The 23,031-nt window shown below is 43.6% G+C and overlaps 1 protein-coding gene across 1 annotated transcript in view; it reads left to right on the top strand.

The window, feature by feature from the left end:
- Positions 1-6,306: 6,306 nt before the first annotated feature.
- LOC140466599 (uncharacterized) overlaps positions 6,307-23,031 on the top strand; it is a 117,348-nt gene continuing 100,623 nt past the window's right edge. The window contains exons 1-3 of the mRNA XM_072562050.1: positions 6,307-6,359; positions 10,621-10,805; positions 14,618-14,806. Of these exons, the coding sequence (XP_072418151.1) occupies positions 6,336-6,359; positions 10,621-10,805; positions 14,618-14,806 (398 nt within the window). The 5' untranslated portion in view covers positions 6,307-6,335. The remainder of the gene's footprint in view (positions 6,360-10,620; positions 10,806-14,617; positions 14,807-23,031) is intronic.

Genomic DNA, 23,031 nt, shown 5'->3' with positions numbered 1-23,031 from the left:
AGAGTCAGAGTCATAGCGAAGTACAGCATAGAAACAGACTGCAATTCTTGCCTTTGTTTGTTTTGCCAAAATGCAATTTATCCAAATTAAACTCCATTTGCCACTGTTCAGCACATTGAGCCAATTGAGGTAATTGGTGTCACCTTAATGTCTGCTTAAAACACAGTATAGGCAGTACCAGGGTAATGAACATGTTCCATTCCTGAGTACATTTGTACACATGTTGGAATATAAAACAATAAATATAAAATATCTGTTCATGAGTACGAACAAACATTGAATCCGAAAAACTAATAGTGATATGGGATCTTGTTTGTAAGCATAGATGTTTGTAAGCATAGATGTTTGTAAGTCAGAGTATGGGTATGTTCATATGGGGTTTATGGTGAACCCATTGTGAGCGGAATTGTTCTAGCTATTAGATTTGCCTTTCAGTAAATTATAATCGCTGTTTTCTGCAGCCAACAAAATGGCAGATTGTGGGTCTATTGGCCAGAAGTCAGAGAAAGCTCAACTGCAGGAGCTGAATGAACGATTCTGTCATTACATACGAAAAGTGAAATGCATGACAGATCAGCTTGGAATGAAGGTACAGTACTGAACTTGGAAAAGGTTCCTCAAAATATGTTTATGCCAATGTTCCTTTTGCTTGCTGTCCTGTGCTTCTGGGATATCCTGGGGCTGTGAAAAGCACAATATCAATGCAACCCATACATTTTTGAAATCATTTGAAATGCAGTGTTGCAACAAAAATGCCCATGGAATCAGAGACTTGAAAGCCAACAATTTCTGTCGCTTCACTGCTTTCCGATGAATTATTCTCAATGGGGGACAAAAAGCTCACCTAACAAAGTCGGAGCTGCCTTTCCCTCTTGGAGTGGTCTGGGTTACAGTCACAACATTAAAATTTACAGGGGCAGCTACAGAATGAAAAAAGCTTTTAGAAATACAGTAATTAGTAGAATTTGTCAAATATGTGTTTGGTTTTGGATATCAATATTTCCTTTGAATTCTCTCTATATGTGGGAGGGGTGAATGACGAACTGCTCTTACAACAGAAAGTCAAAACCAAAGTCTTTATTTGATTTGTAAATTCTGGCCCTTCTTTCACAGTTAACCTGTTTGTATGTAATGTGTATGTAATTATGTCTTTATTCTGAATGAATTTCAGTTTTATAATGTCTATGAAAATCTTTTACAAGAAAGTTTCAGGATCTTAGAAGAAGCGTCACAAAGTAAAGGAAGTGTATGACAATGAATGCGATTGTAGATAGTTCACACGATTCACTGATTGAGTTGATAAGTACGTGCTTTTATGTGTGAATACCAGAGTGCATGTTCATACAGGAGGTGAAAGTGTCCGATCTCCCTCTTTGATCTACTGCTGTTTTGGATCATATCTTATATTGCAACTGATTGGGTGGAAACAGTCACACTGACCTATGTAGTCAGAACTTACTGTCTTCTAAACAATCGGCAAATCAATTGCTGTGGAGTAATTACAAAGAGAGCAAGGAGGATAGACAGGAGGACAATTCACAAGGAGAGAAAAAAAATGAAGGGGGAGCTGAAGGAAGGACAAATAAGCCTCATTGACTCATATGCTGTGTTTAAATTGGGGAAAGCTAAGCATCCCATCAGTGCTGTTTCTTTCAGTACATTGAGTTGGCATTTTAGGCTGATTCAATGACCAATTGCATACTTCCATTGTATTTCATTTAGAATAAAAGGATGCATCAACCAATTTTCTTAAATACACAATAAAATTATTGATTTATTTTGAAAAAGACTTATTTGAAAAAGATATAAAGCTAGTTATCATATAGTTTGAAATATGAAAGCACAAATACCTATCCTTGTAAGTTCTCCATGGCACAAAAATACATTTATTCACGTCAGAAGATGGAAAAAAATGGATTTCTCTCTGCAGAGGTTAATTTTGAAAAAGGAATTTCTAGCTAATGATGGTTGGCTCTTGAAGGCAAAATGGAAATGGGGATGCTCAGTTAGCTGTCAACCTTACACTTGGACCCCTACATATTCATAGAGGTAGATAAATCCTCGAGACAGGATCAGGTGTACCTGAGAACTCTGTAGGAAGCTAGAGAAGTGATTGCTGGGCCCCTTGCTGAGATATTTGTATCATCGATAGCCACAGGTGAGATGTCGGAAGACTTGAGGTTGGCTAACGTGGTGCCACTGTTGAAGAAAGGTGATAAGGACAAGTCAGGGAATTATTGACCAGTGAGCCTGATGTCAGTGGTGGGCAAGTTGTTGGAGGGGTTTCTGAGGGACGGGATGTACATGTATTTGGAAGGGCAAGGCCTGATTAGGGATCATCAATATTACTTTGTGTGTGGGAAATGTGGGTTGTTTGAAGAAATGTTGAAGAGCATTGATGAGGGCAGAGCAGTGGATGTTGTCTTTCTGAGTTCAGTAAGGCATTCAACAAGGCTCCACGTGGTAGACTGGTTAAAAAGGTTAGATTACTTTGAATACAAGGAGAACTAGCCATTTGGAAACAAAACTGGTTAGAATGTAGGAGCCAGAGGGTAATGTTGGAGAGTTGTTTTTTGGACTAGAGCTCTGTGACCAGCAATGTGTCAGAAGGATTGGTGCTGGCCCACTGCTTTTCGTCATTAATATAAATGATTTGGACGCAAGCATAAGAGGTACAGTTAGTAAGTTTGCAGATGACACCAAAATTGGAGGTGTAGTGGACAGCGAAGAGGGTTACCTCAGAGTACAATGGGATCTTGATTAATGGGCCAATGGGCTGAGGAGTGACAGATGGAGTTTAATTTAGATAAATGTGAGGTGCAACATTTTGGAAAGGCAAATCAGGGCAGGGCTTATACTCATATATAAGGTTTTGCAGCATGTTGCCGAACAATGGCAATTTAAGTGGAGTCACTAGTAGACAGGGTAGTGAAGGAAGAATTTGGTACACTCCCCTTTATTGGTCAGTGCATTGAGTATAGGAGCTGAGAGGTCATGTTGCAGCTATAAGGACATTGGTTAGGTCACTTTTGGAATACTGCATTCAATTCTGATCTCCTTGCTATAAGAAAGATGTTGTTAAACCTGCAAGTGTTCAGAAACAATTTAAAAGGATGTTGTCAGGGTTGGAGGGTTTGAGCAAAAGGGAGAGGTTGAATAGACTGGGCTAGTTTCTTTAGAACATTGAAGGTTAAGGAGTGACATTTATAGACATTTATAAAATCAAGAGGGGCATGGATAGGGTGAATAGCCAACATCTTTTCCCCAGGGTAGGGGAGTCCAAAATTAAAGGGCACAGATGTAAGGTGAGAGGAGAAAGATTTAAAAGGGAAATAAGGGGCAACTTTTACATGCAGAGGGTGGTGCTTGTGTGGAATGAGCTGCCGAATGAAGTGGTGGAAGCTGGTATAATTATAACATTTAAAAGGCATCTGGCTGGGTAAATGAATAGGAAGAGTTTGGAGGGATATGGGTCAAGTACTGGCAAGTGGGACTAGATTAGTTTAGGATATCTGGTTGGCATGGATGTGTTGAACCGAAGGGTCTGTTTCTGTTCAAAGTTTGGGAGAAGATTTGTAGCTCGGGTGCTCGTTGTTGTGGTTCTGTTCGCTGAGCTGGGAATTTGTCTTGCAAACGTTTCGTCCCCTGTCTAGGTGACATCCTCAGTGCTTGGGAGCCTCCTGTGAAGCGCTTCTGTGCTGTTTCCTCCGGCATTTATAGTGGTCTGTCTCTGCCGCTTCCAGTTGTCAGTTCGAGCTGTCCGCTGTAGTGGCCGGTATATTGGGTCCAGGTCGATGTGTTTGTTGATAGAGTCTGTGGATGAGTGCCATGCCTCTAGGAATTCCCTGGCTGTTCTGTTTGGCTTGCCCTATAATGGTAGTGTTGTCCCAGTTGAATTCATGTTGCTTGTCGTCTGTGTGTGTGGCTACTAAGGATAGCTGGTCGTGTCGTTTTGTGGCTAGTTGGTGTTCGTGTATACGGGATCGTTAACTGTCTTCCTGTTTGTCCTGTGTAGTGTTTTGTGCAGTCCTTGCATGGGATTTTGTACACTACATTGGTTTTGCTCATGTTGGACAACAACTCACCAGGACGAAGGACCCAATACCCAACATGAGCAAAACCAATGTAGTGTACAAAATCCCATGCAAGGACTGCACAAAACACTACATAGGACAAACAGGAAGACAATTAACGATCCGTATACACGAACACCAAATGAATAGCCACGAAACGACACGACCAGCTATCCTTAGTAGCCACACACACAGACGACAAGCAACATGAATTCAACTGGGACAACACTACCATTATAGGGCAAACCAAACAGAGAACAGCCAGGGAATTCCTAGAGGCATGGCACTCATCCACAGACTCTATCAACAAACACATCGACCTGGACCCAATATACCGGCCACTACAGTGGACAGCTCGAATTGACAACTGGAAGCGGCAGAGAACAGGCCACTATAAATGCCGGAGGAAACAGCACAGAAGCGCTTCACAGGAGGCTCCCAAGCACTGAGGATGTCACCTAGACAGGGGACGAAACGTTTACAAGACAAATTCCCAGCTCGGCGAACAAAACCACAACAACGGTCTGTTTCTGTGCTGTACATCTCTGTGACACTACCTCGATATCAGCAAATATTGACAGTTGTCGCTGGGATGTTTGCTTGCTTTAGGAAACACAGTAAGGCGAAGTATTCCAAGTTGCTCTTCGGGACGACAATTGGGTTAGTCACTTGATTCAAGATGTTCTTTCCTTCAGAAGCCTGAGAAGTGAGGTGGGAGCTCCTTCTTCTCCACAGGCTAGTCTCCAGCTACTCAAAACAATATCTGAAACATGACTTGCAGCCTGATGATCACCAGCCCAAGCAATGGCATCTTCAGTAAACAAGCAGTTATCACACATGTGGCATTCAGCAGATGCCTTGTTAGAACAAGGTCAGATGTCCTTTCATTGACCTCTTTTTTAAAAAAAATATGTCCTCCAAACTCAAGTTCATTAAAAATATTGAACATGAAGTCTTCACAATACAAAATGCATTATATAAAGGGGAAGGTGAGAGCCCAACCAGACTATCGATTAGATTACATTACTTACAGTGTGGAAACAGGCCCTTCGGCCCAACAAGTCCACACCGCCCCGCCGAAGCGTAACCCCACCCATACACCTACCCCTACATCTACATCTACCCCTTACCTAACACTATGGGCAATTTAGCATGGCCAATTCACCTGACCTGCACATCTTTGGAGTGTGGGAGGAAACCGGAGCACCCGGAGGAAACCCACGCAGACACGGGGAGAACGTGCAAACTCCACACAGAGAGTCGCCTGAGGCAGGAATTGAACCCAGGTCTCTGGCGCTGTGAGGCAGCAGTGCTAACCACTGTGCCACCGTGCCGCCCTGGAGGGAGTCCGTCTATTCTGTAGCTAGTTACTGTCTTATACGATAAAGAGGCAAAGCAGTCTGTAAATGCCCACTGCCACCTTCTCAAGCAGGAACGGGCATCACAGACAGGCTTTGCCAGTGATCCACCACATTGCAAGGAATGGATGCCCAACTTGCTATGCTGCCTTTAAGTGTGGGTAACTCACATTTCATCATACCAGATCACCTTCCCACATGCATTTTGAAACTTGAAACCAGAATGCTGGGACCCTCTGAGAATATTGTTCAGATTTTGTGCCACTGGAGATGGTGTACTGAAATGTAACTGTATGACCACACTGAGGATACCAGCCCCTGTGTGTGTTGATGTTTTGAAGATAGCAGGCTAAATAGCCTTCGTTCTATTTTCATCCAGCAAGTATTTAAATACTTGGCCTGCATCTTGTTGATGGCAGCCTGTCTGATTGGGGCCATTTTAAGAGGTTGTCTAAAACTTGTAGCAGGTGTCAGTTTGATAAGTCCTCATAGTGGAACGTCAGTCTGGAATTAATAGCTTGATAACCAACAGATGCTTAAAACAAAATCATCCGAATGGTTTGTGCACTCACACGAATGCATTTCCCCAGAGGATTTGGGATTTTATATATTGTGGCAACAGCAAGGAAATTAAGTATGTAAAAATACAGCGAATTGTGTTACAGTGTTCATTTTGAAGGGTCATCTTTCCTGCTTGGCTTTTTCGAAAGAGCTCACAGGGGGTCTCCGATTTCCGAATGTACGACTTATAAGAGTTTGTACTTGCGAAAGCGACGCTATTTAGGGCTGTGATTTTAAACACCTGACAAATGAACGTTGACTGTACTTAGGAACAACTGCTTAACATTGTCCTGCATTGAGTTCTCCAGAACTGAACCCATTTACAGCCTGTGGACTGCCTGTAATGTGTACGATTTCAAGATTACAAGTAGGGCCTGATGTGTTTAAACATAGAGTGAATATTACCCCATTGTTTTGCGTCCTGTTCTAGTTCAGACAATGTGATTAAAAGGCAATAGTTGACTAGTCAAGGGATGTTACTGTAGTGATTATAATAAGGTCAGCCAGTTGGGCATCATAGAATATGAGTTCACTGACTGGGGCTGTTAACCTGGTCCAGTCAGGGAGCCCTGGCTGACAGATGTACACAGGAGTGTCAGAGGGACGTTCACTCTGAGAGCTGGCTCTGAGGAAACCAGACCCATCTGCCTACTGTTATGGATAAAGGGTGGCTTGGTGATGGGCTGTCTGCCTCTGTGGCGTTACATCAGTGACAACAAAAGGATAAAAGTACTCTCCTGAAGAAATTCACTCGAAATAGTCATCTTTGAATTGAAGTAAGCATTCCTGGCATCACGCCCTTATATGGGAAGTTTGACTCATTTGATCAAAAATGACATTGAGGGCAAATGAAAAGTAACGAGTAATTCTCCAGACAGCTTATGGACCCGCAGTTGTTTTGGTTATTGGGAGCCTAACTTCCCCTGAGGTACCAGATACTAAAACCTTTCAAGACTTGATGGATTTAGTTAACGAACATTATGACCCCTAAGCCTCCTCTAATGCTAAGAAGCTATAGATTTTACTCAGCAATTTGAGAACCTGGGGAATCTGTGTCAGGATTTTTGACTTGGTTAAGACAACTGGCAGAAGTATGTGACTTTGGTTTAACCCTTAATGAGATGCTGAGAGATTGTTTAGTATATGGGCTTAATGATGTAACCACGCAAAAGCGCTGACTGGTTGAAGCCCAACTGGTCTTCAAACAGACTCTACAGTTGGCTTTGTCATTGAAAAATGCAGAAAGTGGATCATGGGAACTACGAGGCATCCCAATGGAAGTAGACACCCTCAGTTCTCTGACTGAGCTTGGGGAACACCACTTGAGTGAAAGCAATTGCATAGCCTCACTCAGGACATATCCTGAGCAGAGGGACTCTGGCTCAGACCACAGACAAACCCCAAAAATAGAGCCAAGTCTTGGTCAAAAGGCTAACATTTTCTTCAGGATTGTCATTGCTACTGGTGTGCAGACTCGAGACAGCAAAGAGTCCCATTAGACCGAAACTGAGTAAGAGCACTCTGAGGCTGGTACCCAGGAGAGTGCACATCCTGGAAAGTCTCTCTACATCTGGTTTATTTGGAAGCACAAGCTTTCATAGCACTGCTCCTTCATCAGATAGCTGTGGAGCAGGACCATAAGGCACAGAATTTATAGCAAAACACGTCTTATAGACCTGCTCCACAGCTACCTGATGAAGGAGCAGCGCTCTGAATACTAGTCCTTCCAAGTAAATCTGTCGGACTATAACTTGGTGTTGTGTGATTTTTAACTTTGTCCACCCCATTCCAACTCCGGCTCCTCCATACCTGGTTCGGAACAGTTAAATTGCTTAGCAACGTCCAAACCAGAACCAAACAAAATGACCATATGGTGAAAAGGTCACCCGCTTCTAATGAAGGTTGATACTGGCGCGGCCGTTTCAGTGATCACAGAACCAGTCTTTAACAACATTCACTCTGGACTCCAACAATCAAGGAGCCCTGGCTGACAGATAAGACAGGAGGGTCAAACATCCTGTTCACTCTGAGAGCTGGCTCTGAGGAAGCTGGATCAGTGTCAAGGACTCTCCGTGTGTAAATAAAGGGTGATTGGTGACAGGATACTGGACCCTGTGCAGTTATTTCTGTTACCCAGTCAATTGCTGAGCTTTCTATCCTCTGCACAACCAGTAATCAGTACGTATCCTCTTGCTTCATCATTATCTCCTTGGTTTAAGTAAAGCTTATCTGTTCACAGCACAATGGAAACAATGAGGAATGTTTGTATTTTCACAGCTCATTGTCACTGAGTCAAATAGCACTCTGAGCCTCTCAATTATCTATTTTAAAGTGAGAGGAAAAGTTATGGGACTCTGTACCAAAATTCCCAAACGTGTTCCTGATGACTGCTCATTTCGAAAGAGAGCTTAAGATGAAGTTTGGGGAGTAATTGCGAGGGTATGATCTTCAACGTGCTTCAGAGCAGACAGAATTTATACTGCTGCTGATTGAGCTGAGCGAATACAGCCAGGGTGAAGCAGAAATGTGTAAGCTGAAGAACCAAACTGTACAATCAATGTATGAAGTGTTCCTGGAAAAGGCATTTTATTCAGTGCAGGACCTCCCGAAGTGTTTTACAGCCAATGATATACAATATTTGTAAGGTGTGGTAATTGCAGGAAATAATTTTCACGCAACACACTTCCACAAACAGCAATATCGCAATAAAGGCAAGACTTTTTTTTTCTTTTGAGTGATGTCAGTTGGGGGTTAAACATTGGTCAGGATCATGAGGGTGGGGAGAAATATTCCAATCTTTTCCAATTTCTATCACCTGATAGGGTTGATAAGGCCTCAGTGCACCAGGTCTCAGTACTGCACTGAAGAAATTACATTTTAAAACATTTTAAAATTACTGTACTATATGGGATCCTGTTCAAGGTCTTCTTAGTAAATTGGAGACCACCTATAATCACATTTGAAAAGCCAAAAAGGAAAGGTTACCTTTTAAAATGAACACTGTAATGCAGCTCTCGGTCTTTTAGAAATTTAATTTTTTTGCTGTTGTCACAGTATTAAAGTGCAAAATCCTAGATTTTGTCTGAGACGATACTGTAGCTTGAAGAGGTGTATTTTGTTCTGATTTTCTTTTATGAAGAAAGATTGAAACAGAGATGAGGAGTGGTCTGTCCAAGCCAATAAAGTAAACAACTTTTTAAAAGTTGGAACAATAGAAGCAGCCTGAACGGGTGGAGTCAGGCTCCCATGGAGCCAGGGTTTTAGTTTAGATTTCAGTAGTTCTTGGGTTTGGAAGCTCCTATACCTCTCTCCCTGTTATGCTTGAGTTCTTTCCCTGTTTCTATCAGAATTTTCTCTTGATGCTTTTTTCTCCTAGACTGGAGAAATACTGCATATAAAACAATCTATTTTACTGAATTTGCCTTTGCCAAGGGTGTGTTTATGGGATGTCACTTTATTGTAACAGTTACGGTTTAGTAGTTAAATAATCTATTATTCTATTGCATCTTCCAATTTAGTTAAAATTATACCAATACTCCTGTGGCTGTTTATAAATTAACTATATGGTAAGAATAAAGTGTGTTTTGGTTAAAACCAATTAATATAACCAATGAATTACATCTGGAACACAGTACCTCACACTTACCTTTAAATAAGATAAAAGTTAGGCTCTAGACTATCTCCTTGATATCTTTGGTGGAGGGAACAGTGGCAATAGAGTTAAGTTATTCCAGTTTCTTGTTTCTATTGTTGAATGTTAATATAGAGTATGAATAAAGTGTGTTTTGTTTAAAATCTAGTAGTTTAATCAATCAACTTGTATCCGGAATGCAATGCATGGTAGTTGCCTTTAACATAAGAAAAAGTTAGTGTCTAGGCAATCTTCTTCATATATTTTGAGGAGGTTTGGTCTGGTCCACAACAAATAGTGCCCTTAAAATAGTTAAAAGCTCCAGGCTGCTTCTGAGGGAGCATTATCAAACATGATTTGACATTGAGTCACATCGGGAGATATTTGGTCAGGTAACTAACAACTGGGGTGGAGCAGTGGGTGGCAATTGGTACAGAGCAGAGGAAGCTTTTTCAGTCCATTGTGTCTGTGCCAGCTCTCTGAGCATTTTAACTTCGTGCCAATCTTCTGCATTTTTTCTATAATTTTCTGACACATTGTTTCACTTTAAATAAGCATCCAATGCCCTCTGAAATGCCTTTATTGAACTTGCCTCCACTACATTCCAAGGCAGAGGATTACTCACTTTGTGAAAAGGTTTCTTTCTCACTTCGTATAGAGAGCTAAAAAGATGTATGGAAAGAATTCCAGCGTTTAAGGTATTGGGAACTGAAGGCATGTCTAGCAGTAGTGGTGTGATTTAAGCCAGGAATGCATGAGAGGTCAGAACTGACCAGCACATAATTATATTGGAGCATTGTAAGACTGGAAGAAGTAAGCCAAGGATAAGAATTGTAAATCTGAGCTCTAACAGGAACAGGAGATGTTAATGTTATTAACTTGGTTTGATTCAGACCCACATCCAATAAGGGAGGCATAGTGAAACCACAGTGACATCATCCACAAAGCTGAACATGCTGGGTTTAAGTAATGGTGTATAATCTTTCCTTTTGTCTAGTCTGATAATTCCAATGATTTAAAACGCATCCAAGAGTTGGAAGAGGAAATGGTAGCTGCTCGCAATATGTACAACAAGGAAATCCAGGCTCTACATGATCAACTGGATCAGAACTGTAAAGAAAGAATGCAGATTGAAATGAACAATCTCAAAAATTCCCAAATGATTGCTGAATTCAGGGAAAGGTGAGTAATCTCTTAAAATCCGAAGGAGGGAGGCCATTCAGCCTACACCAACTCTCCGCAGAGGATCCCACCCAAACCCCCTATCCCTGTATTCCCCATGGTTAACACACCTAGCCTGCACACTATGGGCAATTTAGCACAGCCAATCCACCTAACCTGCATGTCTTTGGACTGGGGGTGGACACAGGGAGCACATGCCAAGTCTTCACAGACAGTTGCCCAAGGCTGGAATCAAACCCAGGTCCCTGGTGCTGTGAGGTAGCAGTGAGCCATCGTTCCAGCCCTCATCCCTTTGGAGTATAAATGAAGAAGCAAAAGTGAAGGGTAACAACCACAATATTTAAAACTTAGTTATTATAATTAGAACAATTACATCATTTAATATGCACCTAGATGGTATATTATTAGTAAGGGGTTGGAAAGGTATGGGCCAAATGCTGGTAAATGCTGCAGAAGAAATTTACAAGGATGTTGCCAGGACTCAGTGATCTGAGTTATAGGGAGAGGTTGGACAAGCTAGGACCTTTTTCTTCCGAGCACAGGAGACTGAGGGGCGATCGTACAGAAGTGCATAAGGTCATGAGAGGCATGGATAGGGTAAATTCACTAGTCTTTTTCCTAAGGATGGGGAATTGAGGACCAGAGGGCATCCATTTAAGGTTAAAGGAGAAAGAATAAAAGGGAAGTTGAAGAACAACTTTTTTACACAGAGGGTGGTATGCATATGGAATGAGCTGCCATCACAAATGGTTGAGGCGGGTACATTAACAATATTTAGAAGGCATTTGGACAAATACATGGATAGGAAAGGATTAGAAGGAAAAGCAGGAAGATGAGGTTCATGTGGATGGACATTGTGTTCGGCATGCACTAGTTTTGGCCAAAATGCCTGTCTCCATGCAATAGGACTCTATGACTCTATGCCTTTAAATGGGACTCGGTCAAATTAGGATATCTGGTTTGTGCAGATGAGTTGGACCGAAAGGTTTATTTCCATGCTGCAGGATTCTATGACACAATGTAACCTAGCTGTGCAAATATTCCATGCCAGCTGAAATAGTGAGGGTAGGTTTCATTGCGTTCTTGGAAAGGGCTCAAGCTGTTTTAGAAGCCAGACTTCATCTAGGTTGAATTGGTAAGATGCTAGCAATGAACCAGCACTCACAACTCACACAGCAATTTGGGATGTGGGTACTAGTATCATTCTCCAAGGTTGGGAAGGCTGGTGGGACCTAGGACAGAGCAGAGAGCTACAGCCTACGCAATGGCACCTCAAATGGTGTCCTATCTAGGTCTGGCTATAGCTCAGAGTTTCTGTAGCTTATTGGCAGCTTTTTCCAAGGTGAACAGGCAATGGCATGTTAGGACAATGTAGGGGGAAGGGAAGTTGGCAAATCAGTTGCGTGATTTCAGGATAATGACTGGCTGTAAGGGCTGGATGCAGTTTTACCCAGTAAAGCAAATGATTAGAGGCCTTGGGACCAAAACAATCTCAACCTACTGGGGCGGAGGGGCGGGGGGTGTGGTGGGGGGGCGGGGGGGGCGGGTATGGTGGCGGTATGGTGGCTCAGGGGTTAACACTGCTGCCTCACAGTACCAGGGACCTGGGTTCGATTCCAGCTTCGGGCGACTGTCTGTGTGAAGTTTGCCCATTCTCTGGGTGCTCCTGTTTCCTCCCACAGTCCAAAGATGTGCACGTCAGGTGACTTGGCCATGCTAAATTGCCCATAGTGTTAGGTGCATTAGTCAGAGGGAAATGGGTCTGGGTGGGTTACTCTTCGAAGGGTTGGTGTGGGCTTGGTGGGCCAAAGGGCCTGTTTCCACGCTGTAGGGAATCTAACCTGATCTATCCTCGAGTTTCAGATGAGTAAGAAGCCCAATTTGCTGGCTTGGAGCCAGGTGTGGAATGTGAGGGCCAAATGGGGTGGGCAGCACGGTGACTCAGTGCTTAGCACCTGCTGCCTCACAGCACCCGGGACTCAGGTTCAATTCCACCCTTGGATGACTGACTTGTGGAGTTTACATGTTCTCCCTGTGTCTGTGTGAGTTTCCTGCAGGTGCTGTGGTTTCCTCCCATACTCCAAAGATGTGCAGGTTAGGTGGTTTGGCCATGCAAAATTGCCCATCGTGTCCAGGGATATGCAGGCTGGGTGGGTTAGCCATAGGGAATGCAGGTTTACAGGGATGAGGTAGGGGTCTGGGTCTGACTGGGATGGCCGTAGGAGGGTCAGTCCAGACTCAATAGGCCTCTTTCTGCACTGTAGGGATTCTATGAAGTTGGCGACAGAGAAGGTCATACCTTTTCTGAATTTTAATGAGTTCAGTGCTCACAACATGAAGGTTTGTCAACCAGACTTGTTTCAGATGTAATTGTAATTAAAGTAATATTTTAATTTGCAACATCTGATGTATTATAGAAAGCCTACTTTATTTGCTACAGTATTCCCCATTTTTGAAATCAGTGAATGTTCTTATAGTTATAGAGACTGGCCTGGCTGTTAGGGTCAGAAACTTTATCTTGAACAAAATTCAGAGATTATAAAAAAATCCCAACTGGTTCAGACAGGCCAGTGGGAAGGAAGCCTGCCATTCTGGAAGTATATGTGACACAATGCTGTGAGGCTGTGTCAAAATCCTGGAATAGGGGGAAAGTGAGGACTGTAGTTGCTGGAGATCAGAGTCGACAGAGTGGTGCTGGAAAAGCACAGCAGATCAGGCAGCATCCGAGGAGCGGGAGAATGGATGCTTCAGGCATATGCCCACCAGCTCATTCTTGATGAAGGGCTTATGTTGACTCTCCTGCTCCTCAGATGCTGCCTGACCTGCTCTGCTTTTCCAGCACCACACTCTTGACGCAAAATCCGGGAATACCCTCCGTAATGTAGTGGGTGTATCTACCCTAAATGGTCCACAGCGGTACAAGAAGACACCTCACCATGACCCTCTTGAGTGCGGTTTGGAGTGGGCTACAAATACTGACCCAACCAGTGATGCCCCCATTCCTTGAAGAAAGGAAAGACTGGGCCAGGAGTCAGATTATGTGATTTAACTGCCCTTATCTGGAGTACTGTGTCCAGTTCGGGTGTCCCGGTTATAGCAAAGGGTATTATTAAGCTGGAGAGGCGTCAGAAGAGATTTACCAGGATATTGCCAGGAATGGAGGGCTTTGAGTTATGGAAAGGCTGGGGCTTCTTTCACTGCAGCGTAGAGGGTTGAGGGGTGACCTTATAGAAGTTTATAAAATCATGAGGGATAGAAGTAAAGTGAATGGTAGGTGTCTTTTCCCTAGGGTGGGAGATCTCAAGGCTATTGAGCATATTTTCAAGATGACAGGAGAAAGATGTAAGAAAGAAATGAGGGGCAATTTTTTTACATATGTCGAATGAACGTCCAGAGGAAGTGTGGGTGTGAGTACAGTTCCAATACTTAAAAGACATTTGGATAAGTAGATGAAAAGTTTGGAGGGATATGGGCCAAACGCAAGCAAGTGGGGCTAGTTTAGTTTGGAATATGGTCGGCATGGACAGGTTGGACTGAAGGGTCTGGTCCCATGCTGGAGGACTCTCCGACTCTCGATAACTGCCCAAGGAGGTCACACCAAGGCAAGGAATGAGGAGTGAGCAATAAGTGCCACAATGAATACATTGTCACGCCAGCGCCTTGGTGTGCCAATGCTGAGAGCCAATGGGAACGTTATGTCACTAGGAGTTAAATGCACATTTGCTGAACTGCTGAAGACCGGTAGGCATTAATATCCAGCAGTCCCTGCGGGGCAAGTATAATGTTGCCAATGTGTTCTGTCTTTGGTGCAGCATACTGGCGCTCAACACAGCCGTGCTGCAGAAAGAGGAAGAGAAAAAATGTATAGAGTTGTTGCTGTGTCAGAAGGAAGCAGAGCTCAGGGAGCTGATGAACAATGCGTCAAACCCCTCTTCAGAGGTGGACGACCTTAAACGGGACCTCGAGAGGTTACGCTGCAGCCTAGAAGAGATCCAACAGAAGTAAGATTACACTTCTTTAAAATATTGAGGTGGATATGATATATATTTATGTGTTTCTGTAATACCTATTGCACAAATTAAACAAGATGGACTCTGTTTTCCGCAGCCTTCCCCCTTTCAGAGTGCACTCTGCCTGGCTTGATATTTAACATTACAGATTATTCTTCCATCTTTTGACTGGTCTGTACAGCCAGGAAATGGGATCAGAATCCCAATCCTGCAGAAGTGATAACGGTAATCACTGGTAATGGTAATCGCAGGTTAAAGCAGTCAGTAGTAATGAGAGTGTGAATGGTTGTCAGTGATAATGGTGTCAGCGGAAACACTAATGGCCATGGTGAGAAAGATTGTCCATGATTGCGATGGTTGATGGTAGTAGTAACCACTGGTCATGGAGTCAGTGGAAATATGAACACAAGAACATATGACTTAGGAGCAGGAGGAGGCCATTCAGCCTCTTGAGCTTGCTCTGCCGTTCAATAAGACTATGGCTTGAACTTCAAATCCACGTTCCCACCCACCCTTGATAATCCTTTGCCCTCATCACATTCCATAAATCTATCCACCTCTGCCTCAGAAACACTTAAAGACTGTTTCTACTGCCTTTTCAGGGAGAGAGTTCTAGCAACTCATGCCTCTCTGAGAGGAAGAATATTCCTCATCCCCATATTAAATGGGCTACGCCTTACTTAAGAGGAGCCCTTCTCTCCATATCCTCTCAGTCAGGACCCCCGAAGAATCTAATATGTTTCCCTTCCTCCTCTAAACACCACTGGATATAAGCCTAACCTGCCCAATCTTTCCTCAGAAGACAGCCCAACAGAAACCATATACTTCAGTGCTCTTCCTGGCCTGTGCTTCTGGCCTCACCTCTCACCCTCAGCCTGATCACTAGGAATTGTGTGCAGTGGGGCCCATTATAGACCTGGACCCTAGTTGTTAGGCCCCGATGTACTCCACTGTCCTCAGTCCTACAACCTACCTGAACCTTCTCTATACTGCTTCCAATGCATTTACATAGTGCACTTCTTTAAATAGTACAATCGAGAGTGCACAAAGTATTCCAGATGAGGTTTTATCAGTACCCTCTATAGCAGAAATATAACTTCCTTCCTTTTCTATTCGATTCCCTTCACAACAAATGATAACATAGTATTCGCTTTACTAATTACTTGCTATGCCTGCATACTAATGTTTTGTGATTCGTTCACACCCAGATCCCTCTGCATCTTAATACTTTGAAATCTCTCATCACTTACATCGTGGGCTTCTTGTTTTTGTTCTTCCTGCCAAAAAAGGGCAAATTCACATTTTCCCACAGTATACGCCATTTCTGGACTCACTTTATCCATCCAAATGAGCGGAATCTTTCCAGCCTTTAAATGATGTGAGAATTGGCGAGAATGTTGGGGAAATAGGGAGAAATTGGCAGAAATGAGATTCTCAAAGTTGTGAGCAAAACGTCCCATTCTCCAAACCAAGTCTTGAATGGCAAGGCTAGGATCTCTGTAGTGAGAAGCAAGAGGCATTCTGCATCTATTTTCATCCATCAGCAACTCTTCATTATCTAATCTCAGCTCACTAAGATGCAGTTTCCCAGTCTCCCACCCGGCATGACAACTCCTGTCAGGGTGGGTGACTCCAGCTCACCTCCAGGTCTCTAGCTTGGACATAAGTCACGGTGGCTCAGTGGTTAGCACTGCTGCCTCACAGGGCCAGAGCCCTGGGTTCAATACTAGCCTCGGCGACTGTCTTTGTGGAGTGTGTACATTCTACCCATATCTGTGTGGGTTAGGTGAAATGGTCACGTTAACTAGTGTTCATGGATGTGTAGGCTAGGTGTGTTAGTCAAGGGAAATGTAGAGTAGTAGGGTAGGGGAATGGGTTTGGGTGGGATACACTTTGAAGAGTTGGTGTTGACTTGTTGGGCCGAATGGCCTGTCTCCCCACTGAAGGGATTCTGTGATCTCAGGATGCACTCCATGGGCAGCGACCACCTGCCACTCCTCACTGCCATTACCATTGACATCAGACACCATACCACAAATGATGCAGCCAAATGTGACTAGTTTAGTTTGGGAAACCTGGTTGGCATGGCTGAGTTGGGCCAAGGGGCCTGTTTCCCATGCTGCATGACTCTATGAGACACCCTCATGGTATATCTCCAATTCATTACAGTGCGGGTACCCACGTCAATGCTGCATTTCGAACACACCAGCAGCTTTCATTGTAAAGTAGCTGCCGGGACACATTGCTCACAGGGATGGACACCCAGCTCATGGATTGGACCAGAGCTCCTTAAGCGTTGGAGGCTGAGGGGTGACCTTATAGAGTTTTACAAAATTATGAGGAGCATGGATAGGATAAATAGACAAAGTGTTTTCCCTGGGGTGGGGATGTCCCAAACTAGAGGGCATAGGTTTAGAGTGAGAGGGAAAAGATATATAAGGGATCTAAGGAGCAACATTTTCATGCAGAGGGTGGTACATGTATGGAATGAGCTGCCAGAGGAAGTGGTGGAGGCTGGTACAATTGCAACATTTAAGAGGCATTTGGTTGGGTATATGAATAGGAAGGGTTTGGAGGGATATGGGCCTGGTGCTGGCAGGTGGGACTAGATTGGGTTGGGATATCTGGTCGGCATGGACGGGTTGGACCGAGGGGTCTGTTTCCATGCTGTACATCCCTATGACTCTATGACACCTACTTCAGCACTCTCAGCATCCTTGCCTTGCCTTGCCTGTTTTTGCACTTTGACCCTCATCCAGAGCTTAAATGTTCACCGTACTTCTGTCATACTGGGTGTTTTAATTGAGAGACAACACCAGGAAGCTTCTCATGGCTGTCCGGGGTGTAGGGGGGCATGTGTCAATAAAGGAGATGGGCATATTGCTGTCTGGCACCAATTTACATAACTATCATGCCTGCATTACGTGACAGCAGCCCACATTGCAAACACACTGCTTCAACCAAGTGGTCCTATCCCAAAGTGGAATGGGATTAGTTGAGTCAAAGGAGAACCACTTTCAGTCAGATGGTGCTGGCACAGAAAGTCTGCTATCTATCGGGGCGGGTGGGGAGCAGGGGGTTCAGACCACGTTCAGCCAGCTACCTGGGTCGGTCAAAGTCAAGGATCTGTACCTCTACGCTCCAGAGAGTGGGCGATGGTCAGTCCTGAAAGTAAAGGTGGGCTTACAAGGGGCTATGGCTGTGGTAGGGGAATTGGAGAATTTGATTGTGGGTTTTGGAGGCAGCGTGCTGGGATGCAGTGGAGGCATTAATTGTGACGAGGGGAGACTCTAATTATTGGGTAGGGAGATGATGATTGGTGGATATGGGATCCCTACAGAAGTGGGAGGCCCTCAACGATCACAGCCAGCCTGGCTTCAATGGGCAGGGGCAGGGAGGCTCGCTGATTGGCAGGGCTGAAGCGTAGGCTACATTGGGCACTTAGGGGGGAAGTATAGCACTCTCTTAGACAGGTTTCTAAGATGGGTAACCTGTGCAGCTTGGTAAATAGCAATAGATGTACAAATGTGCACATGGGCTTGCAACGTAGTACCAGCTGTCCCACTGTGTGCCCCCAGCAGGTTTTTCTCTCCCACTGTGTGCACTGTGAAGGGTGGTTCTTGGCTGCCAGAACTTGCCCTGATGAAAGACTAACTGGCTTTAAATGTGGTACTGGCACACTGAATTCCAGGGTATCCCAGCAGTTGCCAGTATTTCGCCCGTGGTGCATAGTTAATGAGGCAGGTTTCAGAGAACCGTGTGAAAAATCTCATGGAGTGAAGCCTTCCCTGAAGCTGGCCAGAACTGACATTTAGTCACTTTCTGGTAAAATGCAGCTCTGTTTGATTGTAGTCTTCTGTTGTTCTCTGCATGTGTTACTTTATACCTAGCTTTGTACCACCAGCATATTTGGCAACCATACCTTAAGTCCCTTTGTCTAAGTCAGGGGTATAAAGTCAAGGCCCCAGCACTGATCCCTGTGGCACACCACTCACTACAAGAGCCATTTATACGTACTGTCTGCTTTCTGGTAGCTAACCAGGTTGTCAGTGAGAAAGGTTTCCAGTGGGAATGGCAATCAATGGTTACAGAAGTCACAATCACATATTTGTAATGGAGCAGAAGGAGGCCATTTGGCCCATTGTGTGTTGACCAACTGTCTGGTTGAGCATCATGACATAATGTTTTAGTTAAAAACAATGACTGCAGATGCTGAAAATCAAATACTGGATTAGTGGTGCTGGAAGAGCACAGCAGTTCAGGCAGCATCCAACGAGCAGCGAAATCAACGTTTCAGGCAAAAGCCCTTCATCAGGAAAGGCTTTTGCCTGAAACGTTGATTTCGCTGCTCGTTGGATGCTGCCTGAACTGCTGTGCTCTTCCAGCACCACTAATCCATCATGACATAATGCCACACTCCTAACCTTTCTCCTTAACTTTGCATATTATTACTGTTTACATGATTATCCAAAGCCCTCTTGAAAGTCTCCTTGCCTCCAGGTACTTTCCAAACATTGTATTCCAGAATCTTTTGAAGTGCTGTGTGAAAAGCCTTTTAATTCCATGCCTCCCATTCTCAATGCTGTTTAAAAGAGGGAATGGTTTCTGCACAGACACCTCATAATGTGAAAACAAAAGCCTCTCTTCAGCTCAGGTCTTATATAAGTTCGTCCTTGCTCTTGTACTCTATACATCTATTAATGAAACCAAAGATATTGTTTACTTTAGTAACCACACTCTCTGCCTGTCCTGTTACCTTTAATTTCTTATCCACACAGTGTCTGCGGACTGAACTTTCTGAGCATGAATCAGAAGAACCCTAACCCTAACACTTCTGAAAGGGCATTTCAGCCTTCACATAAGATTTAATTTTCATTTTCACATTTATCTTTCCTTCCTCCTGTCTCTCTCTCTCTCTCTCTCTCTCTCTCTCGATCTCTCTATCTCTCTCTCTCGCTCCCTCTCTCTCTCTCTTGCTCTCTCTCTCGCTCTCTCTCTCTCTCTATCTCTCCCCCCTCTCTATCTCTCTCTCTCGCTCTCTCTCTCTCTCTCTCCCTCGCTCTCTCTCTCTCTCTCTCCCTCTCTCTCTCTCGCTCTCTCTCTCTCTCTCTCTCTCCCCCCCCCCCCTTTCTCTCTCTAAGCATTCTTTTTGTGCAAACTCAAATAATTAGTCTTCACAAATCAAGTTGTCACCTGGTAAAAACTACTTACATTTTGTGAAAAAAATCTCAATTTGTGGTCCAGCTTGGATTGATTGGAAGCAAATTGTGTTTCTCCTCACTAGCTGTGAATGAAAGACATTCAATGAATCCTAACCCAGACCATCCTAATGCAGACTTTTATTTAACAGCCCTGTTTACATCATAGACCGGCCCTGTAAAATAGAATAGAATCTCTACAGTGGGGAAACAGGTCCTTTCGGCCCAACAAGTCCACACCGACTCTCTGAAGAGTATCCCATCCAAACCTATTCCCCTACCCTATTACTCTACATTTACCCCTGACTAATGCACCTAACTTACACATCTCTGAACACTGTGGACAATTTAGATTAGATTAGATTACTTACAGTGTAGAAACAGGCCCTTCGGCCCAACAAATCCACACCGACCCTCCGAAGCGCAACCCACCCATTCCCCTACATTTACCCCTTTACCTAACACTATGGGCAATTTAGCATGGCCAATTCACCTGACCTGCACATCTTTGGACTGTGGGAGGAAACCAGAGCACCCGGAGGAAACCCATGCAGACACGGGGAGAATGTGCAAATCCACACAGACAGGTTTGGCCTAGTCCGTCTGCCCTTCAGCTGGTCAGCCAACACATAAATCTCCTCTGTCGTTATGCCCTTTACTTGGAGGAAGAATTCACAGACCAGGACAATGACAGATGTAAGCCACCCATTGAGACAAGGAGTTATTAAATTGCATTTATTCCACACCGTATCTCTCCCGGAAGGCTGTGAATCTGAGAATTGGCTGTCATCGGGGTAGGGTCTCAGCTACAATTTGGATGGTTTCCAAGTTGAAACTTACCTGGATATCACTCCAAAAATCATCACCCCATTCCCAATCCACGCTGATCTTGGTATCTAGTTACAACCCACTGTTGGCAGAAGAGGTTGCAGATTCACGGCAATTGTTTTTCCCCCCAAATGATAAGTTCAAAATCATACTCCTTTGTAATTCGTGGGAAGACAAAGGAAGAATTTTGGTCCTTTCTCCACCTCAGGATGTCCAAAAGGTCTTCGCAGTTGATGAGATGCTCCTGAAGTGTAGCAGTGATAGCACGTTGAGCAGACATGAAGGGTTGAGTGGTCTACTATTGATTCCAGTTTGTACATTTGTAAGAAACAGGGCAGCCAAATTGTGGGCAGAAAGATCTCCATTGACAGCAATGAGCTGAATGACTAGATCATCTCTTCTTTAATGTTTGTTGGGGGTAAATATTGGCCAGGAGGTCAGGGAGAACTCGCCTATCCTTCATCAAATAGTGCCCTGGGGATTTAGCTGCAGTTGATGGGATGTTTGGTTCCCAGTCAGCATTGTGTTTCGCAAGAAATGAAATGCTATCAAGAGATGAGCTGATAATGTCTTGTCGGCTGCGAAGAAGACAATGTCAATGTCAGCAACAAGAAACATAGTACATTGGTACCTCTTTGTCATCTATCACTCAAAAGAACTTACATCCAACAGTGTAGCATCCCCTCAGTACTGTACTCTGAGTCTCAGTCTGGACTCCACATTTAGGTTTCGAGAATGGGACTTGAACCCACAACCTTCAGTCTCAGAGTCTAGAGTGTTGCTAATTGATTCATGACTGACTTTGTTCCTATCAGCTTTACAATTCTTTATACCCATAAAAATCACCCCAAGGTGCCGTGCTTGAATTTCACCAACCTTCATGAATCCACATTGTAGCCCATCCCTTAAAACTTTATTCCTCTTAATATACAGACAAGCTGGATATTTATGTGGCTGTAATCAATGCTGAACAACCCATTTATTCAAAATACGCATATGGACTACTCAAGAATTTGTAAGTGATATCTGCTGATCAGATAAAGAATTATTGAAAAATAATTGGATCTTATGTTCTGGATTTCTACCCAAAACACAATTTTTCTCACAAGAAAATGTTCCTCATGTGCGTGGAAACCATCAACCTCAAGATTATCACATGGCTGGAATGAAACAAAGACAAATGCATTGTGCATGAAAAATAGAATGAATATCCTATTGTGGGATTGTTCAGGCTAAAATTAATTGTGGTATTTATTTTAAAATGTGACATTTACAGTGAAGCAGCCAAACACATTCCAAGCAATTAGTGGTTCAAAACTTGACTAACTGCTTAAACCATTTACAAACAATCTTTGTAGTTCTTGCCAAACTTGCAATTGATTTTGCTTGTGAACATCTTCAGACCATATATGGCAACTGAAGCAGGAATTTCAGGAAGCATGCAAAACCCCTAGGTTTTACTGCAACATCTTCAAAATGCATATTCTTCATGAAGATCCAGGTAGTTCTTTGTCAGTAGTCAGATAATCTCCCTTATTCAGTACCTTTGCTACTCAAGTAAATAAGTGGAGAACAAAATTTCTTGTTTTTTTTGCTAAGAATACACATCCAAAATCACTCGCAACATCTGGAGTTTTCTTGGAGTCTGAAATGCTCCTTTGTGCAAACTGACAAAGATTTGATGAACTGAGCTGATGAAACTGACATAGATTCATGAACAGGGGCCCATTCCCTGCAAGTGGAAAGAATATTTGAATGACCCAGGAGCTTGGCGAGCCTATTAGGGTACCCCCTTGACGAGCCTATTAGGGTACCCCCTTGACGAGCCTATTAGGGTACCTCCTTGACTTCTCCACGTGAATGCCTCAGACAATCAAAGGCAATTTGTTGACTATCACCCATTATCTCCTGTCGTACAAATTGTTGTAATGGTTTGAAATTTGGCATTCTTGCATTGGTCCTGAAGAGTACAAGATGAATATTCAAGTTCTGTACAACGAAATGACTATCTAAATAGGTTTTGGTGAAATGTTAGCCATCAAACAACTGGCTGGCTGCTATTTCTAGATATGTCTTTGCTCCCAAAACACCAAAAGCTAAAGCAGCAATTTTAAAAAAGGGCATGTTTATTTCCCTTGCTACAAATATCAGGATGAAATGGGATCAAACCTTTCCATTTTGGGATGTTTC

The sequence above is a fragment of the Chiloscyllium punctatum genome, chromosome 44 (genome assembly GCF_047496795.1).
Source record: "Chiloscyllium punctatum isolate Juve2018m chromosome 44, sChiPun1.3, whole genome shotgun sequence".
NCBI lineage: Eukaryota > Metazoa > Chordata > Chondrichthyes > Orectolobiformes > Hemiscylliidae > Chiloscyllium > Chiloscyllium punctatum.
This window is presented reverse-complemented; position numbering and strand designations above follow the sequence as displayed.